At 42.4% G+C, this 24,629-nt stretch overlaps 1 protein-coding gene and 1 non-coding gene across 2 annotated transcripts in view; one reads left to right on the top strand and one right to left on the bottom strand.

Moving 5' to 3' along the window:
* The first annotated feature begins 379 nt into the window (after window positions 1–379).
* Window positions 380–24,629, top strand: part of LOC100078016 (atrial natriuretic peptide receptor 1-like) — a 74,479-nt gene continuing 50,229 nt past the window's right edge. Inside the window, exons 1-7 of the mRNA XM_001509080.4 lie at window positions 380–541; window positions 1,283–1,388; window positions 8,874–9,006; window positions 13,949–14,072; window positions 17,231–17,335; window positions 18,781–18,883; window positions 22,316–22,461. Coding sequence (XP_001509130.2) covers window positions 380–541; window positions 1,283–1,388; window positions 8,874–9,006; window positions 13,949–14,072; window positions 17,231–17,335; window positions 18,781–18,883; window positions 22,316–22,461 — 879 coding nt within the window. The remainder of the gene's footprint in view (window positions 542–1,282; window positions 1,389–8,873; window positions 9,007–13,948; window positions 14,073–17,230; window positions 17,336–18,780; window positions 18,884–22,315; window positions 22,462–24,629) is intronic.
* Window positions 22,125–22,261, bottom strand: LOC114808610. Its single transcript, XR_003756456.1, has one exon. It is a non-coding gene; the product is annotated as a small nucleolar RNA SNORA7 (small nucleolar RNA).

Genomic DNA, 24,629 nt, shown 5'->3' with positions numbered 1-24,629 from the left:
ACACCGTTGCCTCCTAGATTAACCGAGGGAAAGACCTGGTGGAGAACCATGAACTGGCTTGGTCCAAGTCAAGTCTCAACCTAAAGCCAGTGCTTTGCTTCCAGGGAACAGAAGGGTGGAAGGAAAAGGAAGAGAAGAAAACGGGAACTATCCAAGTGCTGAGGTGCAACGGTGGGAGATGTTCTGCGGGGGGCGGTGCCGGGGAGGGGGTCTCGGGCCTGGAGGTGGAGGTGCTCTAGGACACCGCCCTTCCGTGTCAGGAGAGAGAAAAGGCGGGAGAGATCCCCGCTCCCACGCCCACCCTGGAGTGGGGTGGAGGGGGGTAAAAGGAAGCAGAAAAAGAGAGCAGAGGGCGAGGGGAAGAGAACAGCTGGAGGAGATGTTGGGAGCTCGTCTGCGGCAGCTGGAAGAGGAAATCTCAGCCGCCTCTGTCGGGTGCCGCCGCCGCCACCACAGCAGTAGCCCCTACCTTGACCCTCGTTTCTTTTCAGGCATCATGCCCGCTGCGCAGGGGCAGCGTGTCATCTCTGGCTTTCTGCTGGTGGGCGAGAGAGGGAGCCGGGGCAGGGCAGGGCGCTGCAGAAGGGGGCAGGTTGGGAGAGGGAGGGGCAGGGCAGGATGGGGCATGAGGGCGCTCCGGGGCTCTGCAGAACGGGGCGAGGAGGGGCAGGACTGGAAGGGACAGAAGGGGCATCAGGGAACAGGACAGGGCAGGGCGCTCCGGGGTTCTGCAGAACGTGGCGAGGAGGGGCAGGACTGGAAGGGACAGAAGGGGCATCAGGGGGCAGGAGAGGGCAGAGCGCTCCGGGGCTTTGCGGAATGGGGTGTGGAGGGGCAGGACAGAACGGGGCAGGACGGCGCCGAACGGGGCCGAGCGGGAGAGGTATATAAATATATACGGTGCAGGACAGAACGAAGCAGAGGAGGACGGGGCCAGGGCAAGACTGGGGGCACCGAGCCAAAAGGCGGGGCAGAGCCCACGGTAGTAGGGCCGAAAACCGCGCTGCTGCTGCTGCCGGGACCCCCAGGAAGAATGAAAAGAGTCCTGGAGACGGGCCTTAGGGGCGGGAGCTGAAGGAACCGCTTCCCGATCGCTTCGGGGGGCCGTCCCGGGGTCTCGGGGGAGCAGGGGATGAGGACACGTCCCGGGGGGCGGCCGGGGGGGGGCGGGGGGGGCTAGTTTGGGGCTTTAAAAAGAAGCACCCGCTCAAGTTTCCCCCGAAGTACGGGGGCGGGGACGGTAAATTTAGCGGGCTCTGGGTCTCTGTCCGGTCCCCGGCAGGCGCTGCTGGTGGCCAGCTCACGCGGGTGGCACGACCTGGACAACAGCGACTTCGACTGCTGGCCCCTGGACCGGCCGGACGAGGGCAACATGCTGGACTGCGGAGGTGAGAGCGCTCTTGTCCCCAGGACCGGTGTAATTTGCATCCCGTCGTCAGACGGCCACGCTGCCTCTAAGCGCCCGCACCTGTAGCGAGCAGTTGCCCTGCACGACCATTAGCCGCACTGGAATGTCAACTACAACTCTCCAGATGGGATTTCTTTTGAGAAATTTGCCCCCCTCCCCCCCCGGCAGTGTTTCCAGGGACTCTACATCGGTGCCATTCCCACTGGCTTTCGACTTCGTTCCCATCCTCCGAATGAATGAAAGCCAGCCCAATTCCTGTAGTCCATTACCTCTTTTGATGCTGGCATCCAAACCGATTCCTCTTAATGATGTAGAGAGCGACACTGTAGGTATCGTTGTTTTCCTTAAGGGGAAGAAAGGATCGATGATAAGGATTTGAATTACAGTTCAAACGTGAAAATTATCAAGGTCCATTCAGAATACTAGCTATAGTTTAATAGAAGGAATATTTATTCAGCACATAGTGATGTAAAATGGTTTTAGTGAACTTAAAACGGTTTCATTCAATTTATCGTAATTCAGTTGTGTCCATAGGAAAAGCTCATCACCATAATAGCAAAGTGGTTTTGCATCATTTGAGATGCATTTTGTGGTTTTTATTACCTTTCACGATGCCCCAAATCAAGGATATTTACACAAAAGCTTTACATTCTTATTAGAAGGTGGGCAACGTGTATCTTTTTCCCATTTTATTTATGTTAATTTTTTCAATCATGCTTCTGGAGACATGAAAGGATTCAATTTTTCAAGTATAATTAATTTTTTTTTCTTGAAGGGATTATCTAAAGAACAAAATGTTTGAGATTACCATCAAATCTATGCACGGGTATAGCTACATGAAAAATAATTTACTACCTCGTTTTGCATTTCCCAGTGAATTTTGCAATCTTGAAGAAACTCTTTTTAATAACCAAAAAATTTTTAAAAATGATCGAATTACATTCCAAATTTTTATTGTTTTTTCAGTTGTCATCACCCTATTAGTTGCTTTCACTGGTACTCAAAGGGAAAAGTGCACTTGTCTGGCCTTCCCTGAATTCATTCATTCATTCAGTAGTATTTATTGAGTGTTTACTATGTGCAGAGCACTGTACTAAGCGCTTGGGATGTACAATTCGGCAACAGAATATCTCATTACTCCTTGCAACAACAGAACAAGAATTGGAAAGTGAACAAAGGGCAACAGTTTTCCTAAGGCAGCCCGGGGTCAGTGTCTTTCTCATTCCTCCCATATTTTAATTAATTCAGTAGGAAACACCCAATATAGAAGAGGTCACGTACACTTACTCTCTTGGGAATCTCATTTGGGTTCTAATCGTAGCTCTGTCACTTAACTGCTTGGACAAGTCAGTTCACTTCTCTGGGCCTCAGTTTCTTCATCTGATGAGATGGAGATGAAATACTTTTTCTCCCTCCTGCTTTGAAATACTTTTTCTCCCTTCCACTTATGCTATGAGCCCCATGTGAGATAGGGACCATGTCCAACCTGATTATCTTGCATCTACCTCAGAGTTTAGTACAGTGGTTGGCACATAGTAAGTGCTTAACAAATTTTCTTCTTTCTTCTTTCTCCTCCTGCCCCCTCTCTTCCTCCTCCTCGTTCTCCTCATCATCATCTCCCATGGCTTCAATACCACTTCTATGAAGATAACTCCCAAATTTACCTTTGCTGGTCCTGAACACACTCCGCTGCAATACTGCATCTTTTCTTCCCTCCAGGATATCTTTGCGTGGATGTTCTGCTGGCACTTTGAGCTCAATATGTTCAAAGCTGAACTCCTCATTTTCCATCCCAAATCCTTTCCTTCGCTTAAATTTCCCATCCTAATTGGCAATACCACTACTGTCCCCATCTCTGAAGCCCTCAGAGACCTTGACATTTTCTTTGGCTCCTCCCGCTCTTTCAGCCCCCATTTTCAGTCTGTTGCCAAATCCCTATAGATTCATCAACCACAATTTTCTAGAATCTACCCCTCCCTCTCCATCCAAACATCCACCCCCACTAGTCCAGGTACCTGACACACCCTGCCTTGACTACTGCATCAGTTTCTTCACTGGTCTCCCTGCCTCCAGTCTCTCCTTTCTCCAGTCCATACTTCACTCTGCTGTTCAGTTCATTTTTCTAAAAGGTCACTTCCCACACCTCAGAGATCTCCAATGAGTGCCGATTCCCCTCGGCATCAAGGAGAAATTCATGACCATTGGCTTTATCATCATCTTGTAAGCTCAGTTTTTATGGTATTTGTTAAACATTTACTATGTGTCAAACACTGTTCTAAGTGCTGGGGTAGATACAAGTTCATCAGGTGGGATACTTCCTGTCCCACATGGGGCTCACTTTCAAGTAGGAGGGGGAACAGGTATCGAATTCCCAATTTACAGTTGAAGAAACTGAGGCATAGAGAAGTTGTGACTTACCCAAGGTCATGCAACAGGCAAGTGGCAGAGCCAGTATTAAAACCCAGGTTCTCTGACTCCCGGAGCCATGCTTTAACCCACTAGGCCATGCTGCTTCCCTTGCGGGCAGCTCCTTGTAGGCAGGGAATATGCCTACCAACTCTGTTACAATGTAGTCTCCCAAGTGCTTAGTATGGTGCTCTGCACACAGTAAGCCCTCAGTAAATATGATTGATTGATTGATTATCCATTCTCTTCTCCCATTACACCCCTGCTCTCCTTCTTCGTTTCTCTCAAGCTAAGCTACTCATGGTGCCTCTTTCTTGCCTCTCCCACTCCTGACCTCTTGCTCATACATTCCATCCTCCCTGGAAGTCCTCCCCTTCCACAAAGGATAGACCACTGCTCTCCCCATCTTCAAAGCACTTCTAAAATCACATTTTCTCCAGGAAGCCTTCCTGAATCTCTCTCTCACACATACACATCTGTAGCACTTATGCATCTTACTTCTTCCTCCTTGTAATTTATTTGTTTGTCTCCCCAGATAGATTTTAAGCTCTGTAAGGGCAGGGATCATGTCTATTTGTTCTACTGGACTCTCCCAAGTGCTTAGTACAGTGTTCTTCACAGAGTAGGCGGGGATGGATGTCAAGGAGGGCAACTATCACATGGTTCCTCCAAGCATCTTTCGTTGCCATTTCCCAGGACAGAATATTAGGCTGGAATTGCTTTTATTGCTAATATTTTCATGCTCTTATGCTGTTACATTAAAATTCACCTTCTGAAACCAACCATCCCTGACATGAAGAGCCACAGGTTTTCACCCAATAGTTCATTTAAATCAAGAAAATAGAACGTTTAACTGATGTTCTAAACAGACATATAGTAATTCAGAACATAGCAATGTATGCCACTACAATTTGCTTTATGCAAAATATTTTACTGTATAGTACTTTATGTTAAACAATAATGCAGATTTTAAAACTGTCATATTAACAATTGACTCAAATTGCTCAAAACTACTAAACAAGGAAATGTGTTGGGGGTAATTATCTCATCTTTTTTAACTTGAAAACCCTGAATTGTCCAAAATGGAAGATTTATTTGTGGGGCAGGTCTGGAGGTGAGAAGGCAAGCAATAAAAGAGGTGAAGATGTGGGGAACTGACAGTAAATTTACAAAGTTTGAAGACCTCAGCTAAATCTAATTAAGGTTAGCTGAGTTTTCCATGGACCTTCCTGTCCTTTCCCTTACATTGCTTCAATCCCTGTGCTAGATGCCCCCCTGGCCCCAACTCCCGCTCTCCTTAGCCCCTGAAAGAGGTTGGAAGTTCTCCAAGGACTGACCTCCAAGACAGGATTTTATGTAGAAAGAGACTGCAGCAAGTGAGTGGTTTTGGTGACTCTGATAACACCCAAAACCACCATTTTCTATTGAAAACCTCAGCTGCTATTCAATCAGCCAAACAATCAATCCATACTTATTAAGGGCTTACTGTGTGCCAAACACTGTACTAAGCACTTGGGAGAGTACAATAGATTACAACAGAGTGAGTAGACACGTTTTCTGCTATCTTCATAGCTCACATAACTAAAATATAAGTGGTAGAGCTAGAATTAGAGCCCTAGTCCTCTCACTCCCAGTCCTGTGCTTTTTCCATGTTTTACAATGTTTCTCTAAGATAGCAGCCAATTCCTTGAATTTTGCTTTTTAAAATGGACTGTTCAGGCTGGAGATATACAGGAAAAGTGAAGTGGAGAGGTGATTATCTGGGTAATTCAGCCAAGATACAAAAAACAAAAATCCCTAGTCTCATATTTAGGAAAAGACAGGAGCTTTGTTATCAACTATGTAGCTTGGCTGCCTTAAATTGATTATTTTGAAGAGATAAATGCTTGACCCTCCACTTCACCATGCTTGTGCAGACAGAGCCTAATTTACTTTACTTCTGAGTTGGATTACAGAACTGTCTCAGAAGCATCAAATAATCCCAGACTTGTATCGCTTTTAATGATCTTTCTGTAAGATCCGTCATGTGAAGGAGAAATAGGTTTCAAGAGTGATTAGGAAATGGCAGCTTAGTCAAGTGGAAAGTTCTTGGGCCCAGCAGTTAGGGGATCTGGATTTTAGTCCCAGCTCTGGGACTGACATACTGTGAGTACTTAAGCAAGTTTCTTAACCTCTATGTGCCTCAGTTTACTTATTTACAAAATATGAAGGTAACAATATTTGTCTCCCCCTACTTGACAGGGATTTTGTGAGGATAACATGAGATAATTGATGTGAAAGTATTTGTATAAAAATGAAAGTGATGTACAAATTCAAAATATTACTATTATTGTTACTATTAACTCAAATGATTTACTCAATGATTCCATCCAATTCCTCCCTCAATTTAGTGTTCTGTTTTTCACAACAGAAACTAATTTGCATAATTTCCTCTAACTGGTCTTGTCCTTTTGTCTCTTTCTTTTTAGGGTTTTTGGATAATCACCTGAGGTTTTAACATGTTATTCTAACTCTGCTTAGAAATAAGTAAGAGCTAAATAACTGGCAGAACATTTTCCTGTTTTAGGCTTATAGAAAGCCTTCCTGTTGCTAAATAGGTTTAATCCATTTTAGCAAATACATTTCCACTCCAGGCATTTGCTTCCTGACTATCTTACCTGGTTACTCATACAGTATTCTTATGTTTGTTTGGATCCCTGGCTGAATAAAGTGGACTTTTCTATTTTTATAAAGACTTTTTTTTGTAAAGCATCAAAGGCCACTGCAAATATTACCAAATTGAGTAGGCTTCTGGAAAGAGGGTAATTCTTTTTGTGGAGGGAATTAACTTTGATTGATTGTAAAGAAAAAAATTGCTGCAATCAACAAACAGCATTTATTGAGTGGCTGCTTTGTGCAGAGAACTGTGAGGCACTGTGGGAAATAAAAAGAATGAAAAAACAAGATCCCCTTTCCTTTTTCCTTCTCCATCACAATTGTTTACAATCTAATGGGCAAGAAAGAGCAATTTAAATAAAGAAAAATAAAGCAAAGGTGTCAGAGAAATAACATATACACATATATTCAGCCTCTTAAAGAAGTAGAGTGCCCCTTTGGACTAATTACTGAGCTATGGTTTATCTTTTTTACTCACACTGTTTCCTGTAAAGCTAGGGTAAATGACAATGAAAGATAGCAGTTGCATAGAAACAAAGACCCATCATTAAAAAAAATTTCTGTTTTTTTTTGTCTTAAAAATAACTTACATCTTTTATTTAAGAAGAAAGGTAGAAAGTCAGTACATCACTTTTCATGGAGTTATTAGTACATGTCTCCTAGTGGCAGGGAATATCTTTTCCACCACCCTAGGGAATTAGATTCTCATATATATATATATATATATATATATATATATATATATAATGAGAGAGAGAGTTCTCCTTAGTATTTGAAGAAGTCACTGCTGCTCATGAAGTTCACCTATGAGTGCCTGTGTGGCACAGAAGCCCAACCCCAGACCCACAGTCTATACCGCATTGTGCACAAAAAGGCTGTCCCTTGTTGTGTTGTCTTCTTTAATGGTCATGGTTCCTGACACTGTTTTCTCTTTTGCCTCTTTGTCACTTGTTCTTTATGAACAAGAGACAGGTAGGCTGTCTTTCTTTGTAGAAAGCCTCTCCTTTCTTAGTAGCAATTTGCCATGCTGCTCTGTCCTCAGCAACCGACTCCCAGTTTCCAGCTGGAATGCAGCATTGTTTGAAGCTTTATTTTACCATGTACAAAAAAAATGTTTCCTTTGCCTTCCTTGATTTTCGTTTCTCAATTTCAGCTCTCCATAGAGCAGTAATGTTTGTAGCTAGGCTATACGTGCTGGCTTCTGGAAAAAAAATGGAGAAATTGAACCCTAAAACTGAAACTGGGGATTTATTTTAGATACGTGGATATCTTAAGTGGTTAATAATGCTGTCATGGCATTACAATCAGTGGTGGAAATGATTTGATGGATGGTCTGGGTGGCAATCCTGGCCTCACTGAAATGCAAATTATTTGATAGCAGGTATAATACTTTTTCTCCTTATTCCTTTTTATTTACTCTGTTCCTTTAAATCCAGTCTCTTTCTTCCTTTCCCCCAAATTCATTTGCTTGTCTTTTTTCCTCTCTCTTGGAATGTACTATGCATATCCTTTGTGTTGAATACTATACCAGGTACTTGGGGAATTTTCAGAAGTCCAAGAAGTCTTAAATGAGAAGCAGCATGGCCTAGTGGAAAGAGCACAGGCCTGGGGCACATCGCTTAACTTCTCTGAGTCTCAGTTTTCTCATCTGTCAATGAATGAATAAATGAGTAGGAATGAAAGCCTACTCCCTCCTACAGGGACTGTGGGTCCCATGTGGGATAGGGACTTTGTCTGACCCGATTAACTTGTATCTACCCCAGCACTTAGAGCAGTGCTTGACACATAGTAAGGGTTTAGCAAATACAGTAATAATAGTAATCTACCCCAGGGCTCAGTACAGTGCTTTTTATGGAATTTATTAAGCACTTCCTATGTGCCAGGCACTGTACTAAGAGCTGGGTTAGATATAAGCTAATCAGCTTGGAGACAGTCCTGGTCCCACGTGGGGCTCAGAGGCTCTGTGCACAGTAAGTGCTCAATAAATACGATTGAATGAATGAATTTTACTGATGAGGAACTTGAGACATAAAGAAGTTAAGTTACTTGCCCCAGGTCACACAGCAGACAAGTGGCGGAGCTGGGATTAGAATCCAGGTCCTTCTGACTCCCAGGCCCTTGCTCTATCCACTAAACCATGGCCCGTCTCACTGCTTGGCAGTGTATTAAGCATTTAACAAATCCCACCATTATTATTATTATTATTATTATTATTATGGGACTTCACTTAAGGAGTTTACAAATTGAATTAAAAGGACAAGTCGAGATATGTTGATGAAACATTGTTCCCTGTCCTTCATCCCCACCTTTATCTCTCTACAGTTGCAAGAGGATATCTCCTTTTCTGCCATTCTGTGCAATTTAGAAATGAAGGACACTGTCTATTTAGCTATTTCTTTTTTAGGTCTAGAGATGGCATGGGTACAGAGGCCACCAGAAAAGGCCATCAGTGGGAAATTCTTTAACGTAACCTACACCGTCTTTGCTTCGGATCACTTTTATGACTATGCTGTAAGGAGTGGAATCCTCTCCCACAGGTATGACCTTGCCTTGGGGCTTTTCCAAGTTTCAGACTGCTCAGCAGTGTCCTGTAATTCTGTTTTTTCAGATATGTGAAACAATGACCTACTTAGAGAAATGTATTTTAATGTACAGTGGATTATTCAATTCAGTCTGATCCCAATGGGTTTCCTTGCTCTGATGCATGCAGAAATCCTCTGCAGTCAATTGGAGTTCTGTGCAACTAGGCAATATGGCACTGCTCCCTGACCGAGGTACTACATGAGAGTTAAATGGAATGGCCACTGTCTTGTCAGCTGACAGTTATCCATGATGGACAGGGAAAGCATGGGTAACTGAAATCTATAGGTAATGCAAAAACCTCTTGTGAGCCAATTTGAGTTTCAAATATCTCTGCCTTTCTCCCTCCTCTTTCCAACCCTGATAAAATCCCCTTTATCAAAAATAAAGAGCCAGCTACAAGAGGCGAAATGCCCCAAATATAGAGGATTGGCAAGGGGTCTAAGATAATTCAAAAATAGAGGCTCCATCTTCAGGGGATCATTGGAATTTGGACTGCGGGGATAAAGCCACTAACTTTGCTCCCACAGGTTTTTTGGACTCCCACTCGATTCTTCACCGTACAATGGGGGCCGGCCAGAATCCAAAGCCGTGGCAGGCCCCCAGGCTACAGCTCTCTCCCATCTTCAGGCTCAGAGCTGAATGAGCTCTCTGGTCTCTAGCTGCGAACAGGCTCCTCACCTAATGCTAAATGCTTTCTCCTGTATCCCCTTAGCTCCATCTTGTGTGTTTGTGTTTGTGTGTGTCGGTGGTCATTGGACCACTTCTATAGTCCTGGGTGTGTCCATGACTCAATTTTCCCCAGTTCCACCCCATTGGGAACCCACCCCCAGGCCACCCCCTGCTTTCAAAATGAAAAGTTGGCTCCTCCGTCCACAAACTGGTCAGCCTTTCAATACGGGAGTGTTGGCTGACTCTATAAGGTCACTCTAAAAGGAGGGATTTGTGTAAGGTTGAGGTAATATGTTTCAATGATTTTCACAACTCTGCTTTTGGCCCATTGCCTTTTAACATCATCTGAAGACCGAGCTTTTTCTACTCTATTAACTTGAAGTGCTGATAATAAAGAAAAAGTCAAAACAAACTCCATTTAGTGAAAATGGGGGAAAAAGTCTCAGAGCTGGATTGGGCTATCAAATATACTAGAAAAATCCCCAGTGGGGTCAGGGGGGAACATCACTCAGCCCACGTGGATCTCTCTTAGCTGAGTCTATTTACAGTAGATTCCCCAAGTATCTGCATTGTCTGTGTCTCAGACTATTGGGTGATGAGTTGGAGGCTGATGCAGCCAGCAAGGAAAGAACCTCTTGGAGTCGGTAATGGGACCAGTGTACAGAAGTAGAGAAGCCTCCGCTCTTCAGACATGATTGCTCTCTTTATTTCTCAAACATTCATGTCAGCAGAAGATTAACAGGTTTAAGCCTACCTGATGGTTTCCTGGTAATGATTTCCAAGCCAGGTTTTACTGAAGAGAATAGTGACAAGGAGTAGGTCTATTTGACAGGCAGCAGTCATCCAGGACATCATTTTATTCATTCTGTGAGCATGGAAGGAAATTGATAGAACTACAGTAACCAGCAATTAGCTAGAGTGAATTATAATGGGATTCTGTGAAATTGTTGTGTGTCCCAGCACCACATGATCAAAAGCTCTCACAAATGTTTACTTTTTTCCACATGTACAAGAGAGAATAATGAAGTGTTCTTATTTTATTTTTCTCACTAAAAGAACGATGGCTGCTCAGAAATATTTTCTCCTTAGGATTAGCTAGGAGCCACAGGATAAATTCTCCTGCTCTAAAGTGATATTGTAACAGCACATGATTAGGTATACACAATACAAAAAGCTAGGAAGAGAAAAGAAGCCCCCAGTATAAAAAGTGGTACAGCTCAGAAAGAGAAGTGTAGTTTGGAATGTTATCATTTATCAGTTAATTTTGAGTCCTGGCTAGATTAGAATTTAAATCGTTTCCTTGCAAAGAATTGATTCATTCATTCAATCGTATTTATTGAACACTTATTGTGTGCAGAGCACTGTACTAAGTGTTTGGAAAGTACAATACAGCTAAAAAGAGAGATAATCTCTTTGAAACAGAAGTCAGTATCCGGATAGTATTCAACAGGGTTGATTAACTTGTTAATTATGGGGAGAGTGCTTTGGTGAGAAAAGGAGTGCTGCTAAATAGTCCCAAGTACTTAGTACAGTGCTCCACACACTGTAAGCATTTAATAAATACCACTGATTGAAAAGAGTGTTTGGGAGAGATTTTCCTGAGATTTCAGTAAGATTCTTTGAATTGTCCAACAAATGCAGAAAATCAGAATCAGGTTCAGTATAAAATGACAGAGTAGGGGTAGAAAATTAATAGCTTTGCGCATTCCTTTTTTCTACTTATTAGGATATTTCTCACACTCTTCAATTTTTATATTTTTCCTTCTTATGTTTACACAAAAGTCCTATAGCATGACTCACAGAAAGCAACACATGGTAAAGAGTTGAGTAAGATCACGGAATAGATTTCTTTTTTCATGAAAGAACCTGGGAGTTTTAAAATCTCTGTGACTCTGTGACTCTTTTTTTTTAAATGTTCATTTCTTTAGCTGAGGCAAATTGCATGATAGCATATGGAGGAATTAAGCAAAACTGTCACTTAATCTAAGCTTTCTCAACTTCTAAACAATCATTCCTATGGATACATGTTATTCAAATTGCAAATAAAAGCAGCAGTTACATCAAAAAGTGATACAGAGAAATGATCTCCTAGGAGTCGTAAATGCTACCTTGTTAGAGATGCCATGTATTAAATGGATGGACCTGGAATCTGAGTTATGGTACTTGTTAAACAATTACTGTGTGGCAAGCACTGTTCTAAGTGCTGGAGTTCTGAATTCTAAGATGAAGTTTGCCTTGGTTGATTGGCCACTTCAAACTATGGAAACTTTCAGAACTAAAGAAAGTAGAAACAGCGTGACTTAGTGGAAAGAGCACGGGCTTGGGAGTCAGAGGTTGTGGGTTCTAATCCCGACTCCTCCACTCATCTGCTGTGTGACTTTGGGCAAGTCATTTAACTTCTCTGTGCCTCAGTTACCTTATCTGTAATATGGAGATTAAGACTGTGAGCCCCACGAGGGACAACCTGATAACCTCATATCTATCCCAGCACTTAGAACAGTGCTTGGCACATAGCTTAGAACAGTGCTTGGCACATAGTAAGCGCTTAACAAATGCCACCATTATTATTAAAGAAATTTCACATAGCTAGAAACCATTGGATTTGGCTCTTAATATTCAAATTTTTGATTTTTAGAAAAAAATCCTAGATTTCAGCAAATACTGTCAAAACAGAAACAATGCCTGCACATGTTTATTGCGGGTAATCAGACAGCCAATTACTTTAGAAAGGTTTTCATTCATTAGGTGCCCTGGGGAATGTCATCATTGTTGGAGATAAGTGAAACTGTTGGGCTGCCAGAATTGAGTTCTGAGGTGACAGGGATTGCAGTCCAATTCCATCGGCCCACTTCTCCAAGAGACAGGCAGGATTTGTGTTATTCAAATAAGGAACAATTATGCATTGCCTCCTGTCAGACACCTTTCTAGAAAGGGGCAATGAAATAAGAGATAATTCCATATATGAACGTGATGGAATTTCCCATCAAGAATGACGGAGGAGACGCGGTGTCCAGGCTACAGGACTGTGAACTGGTACGAAGGACTCCATTACAGTGCTACTCATTGTGGGCAGGGAATGTGTCTGTTATTGTTATATCGTACTCCCCCAAGCACTTAGTACAATGCTCTGCCCACAGTATAAGCACTCAGTAAGTACCATTGATTAAATGATTGATTGATTGCTAGTAGGCTACTCACACTCTCTTGTCCCCACCACTTTTGATCCCTCCGGGATAAGGAGTTCAAGAGAGTGGTGGACAAGGATTAATATAAAAATATAAATATCTTTTCAGTTTGAGTTCTCCTTGGACCTCAATTTTAGAGCTTCATCTTTGTTTGAGTCTACTGGGACCTAGCCCACCTGGCCGTGAAAGTTTTGAAAATTACCTTGTGAGAAAGCCAAGGGATTTTAACTGGCCTCTTCAATAGCTGTGATACTTGCCAGGACAAAAGCACCTATATGCTACCCTTGTGTATATGTGTCTATAAGCCTTAGAATTCTGGGCCCTCTTTATAACAATTAGTAGCTGCAGAATGCAGTCACTAAAGGATTTTTCCCTCAGTGTCCTCCACTCTTATCCAGTGCTATAATAGTATAGACACAAGGCCTGATGCAGCAGGCACCTACCTGGAGTGGACAACCACGTTAAGGGCTAGCAATCATTTCCCTGCCACAACTCTGCTGCCTTATCTTACTGTTGCCCCTTTAAGCCCCAGACCATATTTATTTTAGCTCACCTCAACCCAGCCATAGATTGGCGGGCTAACTCAGGCCTACGTGAGGCTCTTTCACCAGTGGGAGTAAGTCATCGATTCTGAAGGAAGGTCCTATATTTGGTGTGTCTGGGTCTCTAACATGGGGGTTTCATTTACATATTAGGGCAAACTCAAGTTCTAGTAACATCTATGTGGCAACATCGCATATGTGTGCACAATTGCTTCCTCCAACACTGCTTTGATCTGTTGCCGGGTGAAGATTCCCTAATTCTGCCATCCCATTCCAGCCAAAATACATAGTGGAAACATGCATTCTGGCACAACTGAGTGTATTTGATGTGAATACCAAAGAGTAGGACAGTAGAGATGTATTTGCATAGGGTCAGCTGTTTAGCTTTTCCATGCAATTTAATGAGTACAACTTCAATGCCCTCTCATTGCTCTAGCACCACATGCTGCATAATTAAGACAAAAATCCTTCTCCTTTTAAAAAATATTATGTTTGTCTAGTAATGCTGCTGCAGCAAAGAAATTCTGTGAAGAAGCTGAGTGCCCTGCCAACTGGAAGGATGCCAATGGTGAGAACTGCTGTGTCCATCATGCCAACATTCATTCCTGCCCCCTGGCCTTCATGGTAAATACTAAAATGCCACTTTGCAGTGGTCCGTCTTTATGTGTGAGTTTATGATATATTTGGTAGATAATAACTATCGTTCTCTAGTTGATGAAAATTAAGTATACACATTCATTCGATCAGTTCTGGTTCAATTCAGCTGCACACCTTCACTTGCTGTCGCTGGAAAATGCAATGTAAATCACCCTGTTGCTATTGCCTGCCACCCAAGCAAGCCTTTAAAATGTATTTTCCTTTTCTTCCTACCCTTTCTCCCCACCCGCCATCTCCAATAGCTCTTCCTCCTCCTCCCCCTGGTCACTTTGGTCCCCCACATCCCAACACTCTGAACCCACCCCATGAGGTTTCTTTTTTTAACTTTGTCTCTTCCCTGCCACACTGCTCTGAACCCCCAAAGACACAAGGTGGTAGGAATGGTACTGGGGTGGGGAAGATGGAGAAGACAGAAGTGTTACCCTTCCAAGCCTCCCCCCTGGGTAATCAATCCTGAAAGACATTTTAATGCATCACCCTAATTTCAGCAAATATTGGAAGGGCCTCTGAAACACAGTTGAAAAACCCTTTCCTTTATTCTGGAATAACCCAGTAGTGTCAAAATAGAACCTAAACTCAAAAACAGAATTAAACAGCATGTAGTATAAATGCATAATGCAACCTACAAAAATATACTTTGAATTTGGTGGTTGCAAGCCGGTCAATTGAGTTCATGGTGTTGATGATATCTTTTAAGGAATTTTTAAAGACTTTCCCAAATGCTAAAAATAGTTTGTCAAGTAAAAATCTCAGCTGTTTATGCAAATTTCCTGTACTAAATTGATTTGGTTAAGTTTGAAATTTGTTCATTTGAATGGTCATTTGGGTTATATTGTGCCTTAAGCCCACCTATTTTTGTTCGTGGACTCAGTATAAAAGTATCACAATCAAGAAGAGCCTAGTGGAAAGAGCCTGGGCCTGGGAGTCAAGGGACCTGAAATCTAGTACCAGCTCTGCCACTTTCCTACTTCACGTCTCTGTGCCTCAGTTTTCTACTCTGTAAAATGGGCATAAAATACCTGTTCTCCCTCTCTCTTAGACTGTGAACTCCATGTGAGACAGGGCATGTGTCCAATGTGATTATCTTCTGTGTACCCTGCTGTGCTTGGTAAAGTTTATTTTTCTTTTAAAATTACAGTATATGGAAGTTCTGTTACTGTGCATACAATTGTGGTACTAAATGAAACACTGGACATTTTAGTTCATTTGAAAACGTAATCTCTGCTGAGTGATCTTGTTTATAAAATAATGACTTCTTTAAAGATGTTTGCTTTCTTATTTATACAAAAGCCAATATTGCTTGTCAGCAACCAAAGTACTGAACTGGGACTTGTATTTCTGATTGGATGTCTTCAAGGAGATTTTTCCTTTGAATTTTAGCTTTTAGTGTAGTGTCACCTCATTCCTTTGATGAACTGCTTCTGGTAGCAGGATCCATCTGTTTCATTTGAAAAGTGCAGGCAGGTGTCAAAAAAACTATTTTGAGATTAGCAGTGAAAAATACAATGTAAACTTACTATTTCCAATTGCAGTTTGATAATTATGTGATTTTAATGGTCCTTGGCTAGAGAAGCTAGGAAATTAAAACTTTCACTATCTAAATGAGAAGTATATCAAGAGAGGAACCTCAATAATCAATAATGCTCACTATTTGGTGGCAGCTAGGACAGAATGCCATGCTCAATTATTGCTATTGTTCTTGTCTGTCTGTCTCCCCCGATTAGACTGTAAGCCCGTCAAAGGGCAGGGACTGTCTCTATCTGTTACTGATTTGTACATTCCAAGTGCTTAGTACAGTGCTCTGCACATAGTAAGCGCTCAATAAATACTATTGAATGAATGAATGAATGAATGAATCTGTAGAAACATCTGTGAACATAATGAAGTTTTAGTTCTTTTATGTGAACTCTGTTAGCTTCTAGATAGAAATATAGTTTATGGCACCTCTCTGCCTCCCATCTCTCCTCTCTCCAGGCAATATTTCACTCTGTTGGCTGGATTATTATTTTTTTAAAGTTCCATCCATGTCTCCCCACTCCTCAAAAACCTCCAATGGTTACTCATCCATCTCTGCATCAAACAAAAACTTATTACCACTGGCTCTAAGGCACTCAACCAGTTCTTCCCATCCTACCTTACCTCACCGATATTCATTCAATATACCCTGATCTTGCCTGTCTCACCGTCGATCCCTCGCCCATGTTCTCCCTCCGGTACAGCACTCTGTCCCTCTTCTTATCCAACAGACCGCCACTTTCCCTGTGTTCAAAGCCCTCCTAAAATCATATCTCCTCCAAGAGGCCTCCTTTGACTAAGCCCTCATTTCCCTCTCCTGGTTGCTCTCCCTTCTGCATCACTTGTGCACTTGGTTCTGTACCCCTTAAGCATTTGATATTCACCCCAGTTCATCCTCAGTCCCACAGCCCTTATGTTATTTCCCCTATCTGTAATTTAGTTTAATGTCTGCCTCTCCCTCTAAACTGTATGCTCCTTGTGGGCAGGGATCATGTCTACCAAATATTGTATTGTACTCTTTGAAATGCTTAGTACAGTGCTCTGCCCACAGTAAGTGCTCCAATCACATTTAGTGCTCAATAAATACCATTGATTGATTGTTTGATTCAGCCTTCAGTCAAGACAAGCCTAAGACCTGTGGGTCTACTCCTGGTAGTGTTGAAAACTTATGGACCTTTTTTACTTAGTCTTTTCCCTTCTGCCATTTCAATTACATAAGCCGAATTATTGCACTGGACAGAGTAGCTGAGCCATTTACTTGCAAAGGATAATCACTGTACTTCTGTCTAACTCAGGACTGTGCAGAACAATTTCTGATATACTTGGAGAACAAAGGACATGGGGAAGGAAAAAAAATCCTATTCCATTGCATTAGATCAGGAAACCTGCTGAGTGAAATAACAGAATCCTTCTCAGAGCTCTTCAGAATGATTATAGGACATTTTGCTGACAGTTTAGCTTCTATCAGGAGTTGGAGATTAAATGATTCTGTCTGTGATAACTTTTCTCTCTCTGCCTCTCACAGTGCCATCTCTTGCATTACATAACTATATCTGATCAATTTCCTTTGCCTTTTTACTTATTAAAATAGCTTATCTCTTTGGTTAAAGGGGAAAGGAGGAATCTGTGGCCCATGGATCCCAGATGATGGACAGATATTTACTCATACCCAATCTACTGTTGGCAAAATGATACAGAGAAACTGGACTTCTAAGGTACTGTTGGTTTTGCTCCCCTGGACATGTAACAATTACAGTGCTAACTGTGGTATTTGTTGAGTTCTCACTAGGTGTCAACCACTGTTCTAAGCACATGCATCAGAGGTGTGCTATTTAGTGAAAAACACTGACATGCAAATAGGTCTGCACCAGCCAGTCATAGACAACAGAAGCAGCATGGCCTACTGGAAAGAGCACAGGCTTGGGAATGAGAGGACCTGGTACTACGGTACTAATCTAAGATCAAGGGTGATGCAGAGGGAGAGGGGTAAGAGAAAATGAGAGCTTAGATGGGGAAGTCCTCTGGGAGGTATTCTTTTAATATTTGAATGTGGGGAGAGTGCTCATCTGTTGCATATGAAGAGGGAGGGTGCTCCAGGACAGAGGCAGAACTTAGGCGAGGGGTCGATGGTGAAATAGAAGAGATCAAGTTACAGTGAGTAAGTTGGTATTAGAGGAGTGATGGTTGCGGGCTGGGTTGTAGTAGAAAATCAGGGATCTTGTAGGGATCTAAGGTAGGAATTGGGAAGGTTATTGAGTGCTTTAAAACCTATGATAAGGAGTTTTTGTTTGAAGCGGAGATGGATGGGCAACCACTCTTGTATTGTACTCTCCCAAGTGCTTAACATGGTCTGTACACAGTAAGCACTCAATAAATGCCATTGATTGATTGAGTGACTGATAGAAAAGTAAACACATTTCAACATAACATTTCCCATTTTAACTCAGTCTTAGATTGAGGCTGTGTTCTGGGTCTTTAAAATTCAATAACTCATGCCCAAATAGATCAAGAAGGAATAGGTTTAAGGGATAGCTGGTAAGAATTAGGTTAAACATTAGAAAGAACATCCTCACCATAAGAAGGAAGGTTATAAAACATGCGACTATATTCCTGAGGGCAATTATGGAACTTCCATCTCTGGAGATTTTTAACTACATGTGGTCAAAAGGAATCTTGTTGAAATGCTTTAGGTAAATTCTGCATAGACATGATAAAATGCCTACATAACCTATCCAATCCCCTTAACTCTATAATGCTATGATGTTTCCGATCGGACAATCCTGGTACCAACCAACCAATCAATAGATGGCTTGATTTGGGGGTAAAAATGCCGTATGTCCAATAGAAAATAGATAGAGGGTCAAAAGGTACCAAATATACAAATAAGAAATGGTTCTTCAACCTGAAATTGTTTACCCTATACCAAAAGTATACATTAAGGGCAGGCTACTATTTTGTACTTCAAAGTGAAATTCTATCTGGATACTAGTAATCTTTGCATCCTGTAGGTGGAGACCTGGTCATTACTTCCTGGAAAGGCAATGAGCAACACATAAATAAGGAGGGGAAACAAATGAGGAAGAATGAAACTAAGAGTGTGGATTCATGGAATGCAGAAAATTACCCCCAAACCTCTACTGCTTTGTTTGTTGTTTTGTAGGTTGTTTTAGTCCATGTGGGTGTAACATCTCTCATCGCACACATCAGGGTAGGAAAGATGCAAGTAGCTCTAGAAGCTAAAACCACTGTGTTACCGGCAGTCGGTAAGTGATCAAAAAATCCTACAAAATATCCCCAAAGGGATTTTGCCAAAAGGGATATGCTAATGAGAAAGAAAGGAAGTTAAAGCTGAAGTCTGCTCTCCTCTCTTCCCTCAAATTCCAGGTTACATTGTCAAAGATTCTGTCTCTTTTCCATTCCCATGAGAGATCCATGACATTTCAGTTTCTTAATTTTATCATTAGGCTGAGACCAATCAGATTCAGCAGCACTGACACTGACAGAATATTGTAGCCAGCTTCTGCAGAGCTTGGTGTGCAGAACAGGACCCCACACCCTTCCTCCTTGCCTTCCCTTTCTCTCTCTCTTTCCTTACTTAGCCAGGGTGATGGCAGTGTGAAGAGTGGAAGTTAGGAAGAAGCATAATCTCTGCAATGGAGAAAAGAGGAGCATATTAACCTTCCTTTGCTCTGCTATTTCTCTCCTGGATTCTAAAAATGCTACTCTTGCTAATTCTGGACTCTTCCTTTGGTACTTCATGGCCACCCTTTTCACATGTCCTTTGAGGGAAGTTTGGCAGCGGCTGTGGTGACCTGTATTAGGCTCCTGTTGGATGTTCTATTCATTTTCTGTGAGTCCATCTCCTTTAAGGATCTTTTTCTTGTCCTGTGTCCCACCTACTCAGGGTGCCTCATTCTAATCATAGGTGTGTATAGCTCTACTAATGCTTGTAGTGGTGTGATCTACAGGATGTTGTTAGGATAGTCTGACAAAATGATACGCAAGTCTGAAAGTTAATGTTGCTTGCAGTGAGGTATCATTTCATAAGGCACTGGGTCAGTGCACTTAAATGGTACTCTAGTAGTCTAAATTAGTTTAGGTCTGTGTCCTCCAGTGGAATAACTTGAATGTGGGGTTCCTGGAGGGCCAACAGTGGGCATGGGATTGTGTAGATCCATGAACCCTAACTCTAATTCCTATTCTTTATTGAGCATCTAAATTGGGCCAACCCATCTAAGGTCCAAAGCTGTTGAAAAATTCTAACTTTGGGGAGAGGCTTTGTGGAATCTCACCCCAGAGTTTTGCTTGCATTCTAGATCCTTGGGATTCTAACAAGTGGTGTGACTCTTTCAGGTTCTCACCCCAAGCGGCAATGCAGGAAGGCAGACCCTCACATTTAGAAATAGCGACACGTTCAGTATATTGCTACAGTTTATCATCTCACTCAGTATTTTTCACTTGGCTCACTATTTGATGATGACGAGTAGGAGTAGAGATTCTCCAGGAAGAACTTTCAATGAGTAGCTGCCTTTGGGAACTATAAGTGGATTTCTGCAGTTTTCCATGGAAGTCAACTGGAGGAAAATGAAAGTGCAGTGAACGTCTAGACCTCTACCAGATGGTTCAACCTAATCTCAGTGGAGGCCAAGCTCTCTGAGCTACTGTAGCTTAAAGAATTACCTAATAAGATGCCAAGCAGATTGCTTGAGTATAAAAAGGGTGAGCAGAATTAGAAGGAACTCATGTGTCTGGAAAAGAGCTGGTTTTAACGTACAGTATTTTTAGGAACCTGTCAAAACACCTCGGGGTTCCTAGAGGCAATTAAGAAACATGCCCTAGGCAGTGGTAGAAGATTGCAGAATCTTCTCTGCACGGGTTTGCATATTTCAGAACTACAAATTCTCATCAGCCTTGGACTTGGTTGTGTCAGCCCAATTTAGATGCTCAGTAGGGAATAGGAATTAGGGTTAGGATCATGGACCTACACAATCCCACACACACTGTGTGGGATTTGGCTCCTATAGGAGCCAGATTCTCCCCGTGTTCAAGCTACCCCATGGGAAAACACAGACCTAAACCAATTTAGATTGCTAGGGTACTATTTGATATACCGAAGCAGTGTGTTATGAAATGATACCTAAATGGAAACAGCATTAACTTTCAGACCTGGGTATCATTTTGTCTAAATATCCTCAATATACTTGTTAGATCATGTTAGTATAAGACTTAGTGGAGTTATATACTGCCTAAGTATCTGGAAAGGATACAGTAATTGTAGGACCCTTCAGTAGTTTTAGGAACTTGTCAAAAGTTAGCAGAAGTCGCCATCATTCAGTAAGTTTCTGGGAATGCCTACATGGGGCAAGTGTGCCTTCTGAAGAAAAACATCTATCTGGAGTCCAAAAGGACCTAGAACAAGCCTAGTTCTAAAAGTGCCAGTGCCAAAGTTGGCAGGATGGCCCTGGCAGACAAGGTCAACATTTTGGGAGCCATGTGCCACTTAATCCATCTCCAAGTTACCATAGGGACCTTGTCACCAGCATATCAGCCTGATTCATAGGCTTTTTCCATGCTGGACTGTGCCCCCATCCCTGCAACCTGCAACTTCAGGACAATTCCCAGAGCTTAGGCACGAGTGAGGATTATATATGTCCCCTGGCCCTCAAGAGGCTCATGATCTAAGAATAGAGGAGGAAAGGGGATTGACGACACTCACATAAGGAAAAAAATAAAGCAGTAAGATCTCTAAATAACATAAAAAGGAGAACAGGAATGCATACAAAAATAAAGTAATAATAAAGTAGGGTACTGTGGCTAGAAGAGCAGAGTTTAGGGTTTCTCACTAGCTGAGCCTAGTGGTCACAGCTACCAGTGAAAGCCACAGCTGTGTTCTTCCCAGTATTCTGCATTCTGTGGAGGCGGCCTGGCTGCCGCTGCTGCTACCCTTCTCACCGGGATAGAGCAAAGTAGGTAAGGAAAGAGACCCTGGGATGACATGGTGGGAGTGGGGTAGGGACACAGGTTACTGGCAAAGTGACTCAGATGCCTAGTGGATTGGTAGGCACTGTTTCTCTTCTTCTGGCCTGGATGGAGTGAGGCAGATAGGGATCGTGACCCTTTGATCTCTTTTCCTCTCTTCTAGCTCCCTTTTCTCCTGTCTTTTTTATCTTCCCTCTCACCCATATTTTCCTCCCCAGTCCCTTTGATGTTCTGCTCTGAGATGCGCAGCCCCAAGTTCACCCTGACACTCGAACTGAAAAGTTGGGTACCCCTGACTGTTCTTGTCTTATGCTCTCGAGTCATCTCCGACCCATAGCTACACCATGGACACATCTCTCCCAGAATGCCCTGCCTCCATCTGCAATTGTTCTGGTAGTGTATCCATAGAGTTTTCTTGGTAAAAATACGGAAGTGGTTTACTGTTGCCTCGTTCCACGCAGTAAACTTGATTCTCCACCCTAGAGTCTCTCCCATGCCGCTGTTGCCCAGCCCAGGTGAGTTTTGACTTGTAACAGATTGTCTTCCACAGGCTAGCCACTGCCCAAGCTAGGAATGGAATGGATAGTCCTCTGCTTAACTCTCCCTCCCATAGTCAAGGCTGGTAGAGTCTGGAAACTCTCCAAGTGCGACCCTGAAAGGGGAACTCCGGACCCTAGCCGCTGTTTATGATTCTTATATCCCTTTTTTCTTTTCAGTATGTGGGGACAATCTGTGTGAAGAAGATGAGGGATGTTCAAAATGCCCAGCAGACTGTGGGGAATGCTCCCTTACTATGGATACCCGAGCAGCAATCATCTTCCCAATCTGTTTAGTTTGTGCTGCCTTTATTTTGACAATCCTGGTAGGTTTCAAATCTAATCTTATAGGTTTTCCTTAGTTATTTGTTTTCTATCTTTATTCTTTCTGAGAGGCAGAAAGAGAGCAGAGCTGGAAGTTAGATATTCCAATTCTGTCCTTGAGAATTGGGTATCATTTAATCTCCCCTTGCCTCAATTTCCCCATCTGTTTACTGGGAATAATAATAACTCCTTATCTCACAAGGTAAGTGAGAATTCATATAATGATATTTTAAAAAGAAAAAAAGAGCCTGAAGCTTTTTGGGAAAATACAACACATGCTACAAGTAGAATGCATTATTGTATTATGCATATTTTTTGCATTATTTTCACAATGAAAGTCACAGTTTAAATAGCGTGAAACCTAATCAAGCTGAGCAGATTGAAAAAATTTAGAGGGCTAGGAAACACTGGATCTGACCACCTTTGTTCATTCATAACGCTTTTACAAAGTCTAATGCAGCATAGTCAATAGATAAGAGTTAAGATGTCCCCATTTTATAGCTGACCAAGAACAAATAACCTGAGTCGTCTATGCCTCAATATCTTGGCCTGTCAAGTGACATTGATGATATTTGTTTTACCTGTTTACCTCATGGGGAGAATTTAACACTTGCCAAAAACTTTGAAAGAGAATCACTTTGTAGCTCAGTATTGGCCCTTCTTGACCCTTCAAAACCTTTCCTGATTGACCTTTTAGGCTCTGACCTAGATAAGTGAAGTGAAGAGATGAGGCAATTATTTAGATGATTCAGGCCTCCCAAAAGCCTCCTATTGAGGAAAAAGAAGGGTCTTAAGCTTGAATTTTCCAGGCTATGCCAACACAGCATCACTTTGACAGCAAAGACCCACGCATCAGTGACCAAGAGTTGCAAGGCAAACAGATGGTGGAGGTGGCAGATCTCCCAAGGGAATAAGTTTTTTTAAAAGCTCTGATTTTCACTACCACTTCCTTTCAGTCACATACATTTATGTCTCCTCCACGCCCCATTCTAAATTGGGTGGAACTTAAATTTGCTCGGCTATTATTTTCAATTCTGTCTTTCCCTGACCCACCTTGTGAGTCATTTCATATGGCCTAGAGCTAAGGCAGCAGGAAGGTAAGGGTCAGCAATTTGGAGAAGCAGGATGGGAAACGGGAATTATTTAATTCAGCATCTGGTGAGGAGGGAACATACAGCATAAGCCATTTGATGGTGATGAACAGACTGCTGCTACTTCTTCTGCTACTTCCCCAACCTTATACAGTGACTCTTTCTCCTTTTGAAGATTTAAAGGATGATGAGAGGATATACAGGCAGACTTCAGAGAATTGTGGTTGTAGCTGCCTTTGAAGGGGTTGAGGATATAAAGTAACTGTTAGATAAGGAGAGTGTAGTAAGACCCATCCAGAGGTTAACTGATGAGATATCACAAGTTGGGTTAAGGTCTTTCAGGATAGATGGATGAATATTTCACTAACTAGGTTCTTGTTTACCTAGGTCTATCTGGCAGTTTTCTTTTGGTATCTTCGTTTTTCTCATTTCATTACCACCCCTAAACTTCTGAGTATGAGTTTTGTTTTGTTTGTCTTTTAAATGATATTTGTTAAGCACTTACTTTGTTCTAGGCACTGTGCTAAATTCTGGGGTAGATACAAGATAGTCAGGAGGGACACAGTCCCTGTCTCGCATGGGGCTCACAGTCTTAATCCCCATTTTATAGATGACAAGTTGTGACTTGCCTAAGGTCACACAGCAGACAAGTGGCAAATCTGGGATTAGAACCCAGGTCCTCTTTTTCCCAGGCCCATGCTCTTTCCACTAGGCTATGCTGCTTCTCAGTGAGTTGCAGGTGCATGCCCAGGAATACTGCCTGTGTTGTTCCTAGTCATCCTTTAGTAGGATTGTACTCCATGGTCACTAGGGCAAACCATGAAGCCTCTCAGTGGTTCTTTATAGATAGCTTATGAATCCTATGAGACTCACTTAAGATCCATAGGATTCATAAGCTATCTATAAAGAACCACTGAAATGAACGCTGAACACTTTTCATTTTCAAATGAATGGAAAAAGTGCAGGCCTGGAAGTAAGGAGACCTGGGTTCTTATCCCAGCTCCACCACCTGCCTGCTGTCTGATCATGGGCAAGTTAATATCACTTTGCTCCACGTCTCTTCACTTCACTCTTGGAGC

The sequence above is a fragment of the Ornithorhynchus anatinus genome, chromosome X5 (genome assembly GCF_004115215.2).
Source record: "Ornithorhynchus anatinus isolate Pmale09 chromosome X5, mOrnAna1.pri.v4, whole genome shotgun sequence".
Taxonomy (NCBI): domain Eukaryota; kingdom Metazoa; phylum Chordata; class Mammalia; order Monotremata; family Ornithorhynchidae; genus Ornithorhynchus; species Ornithorhynchus anatinus.
Note: the sequence above shows the minus strand (reverse complement) of the source record. Positions and strands in the feature narration are given on the sequence as shown.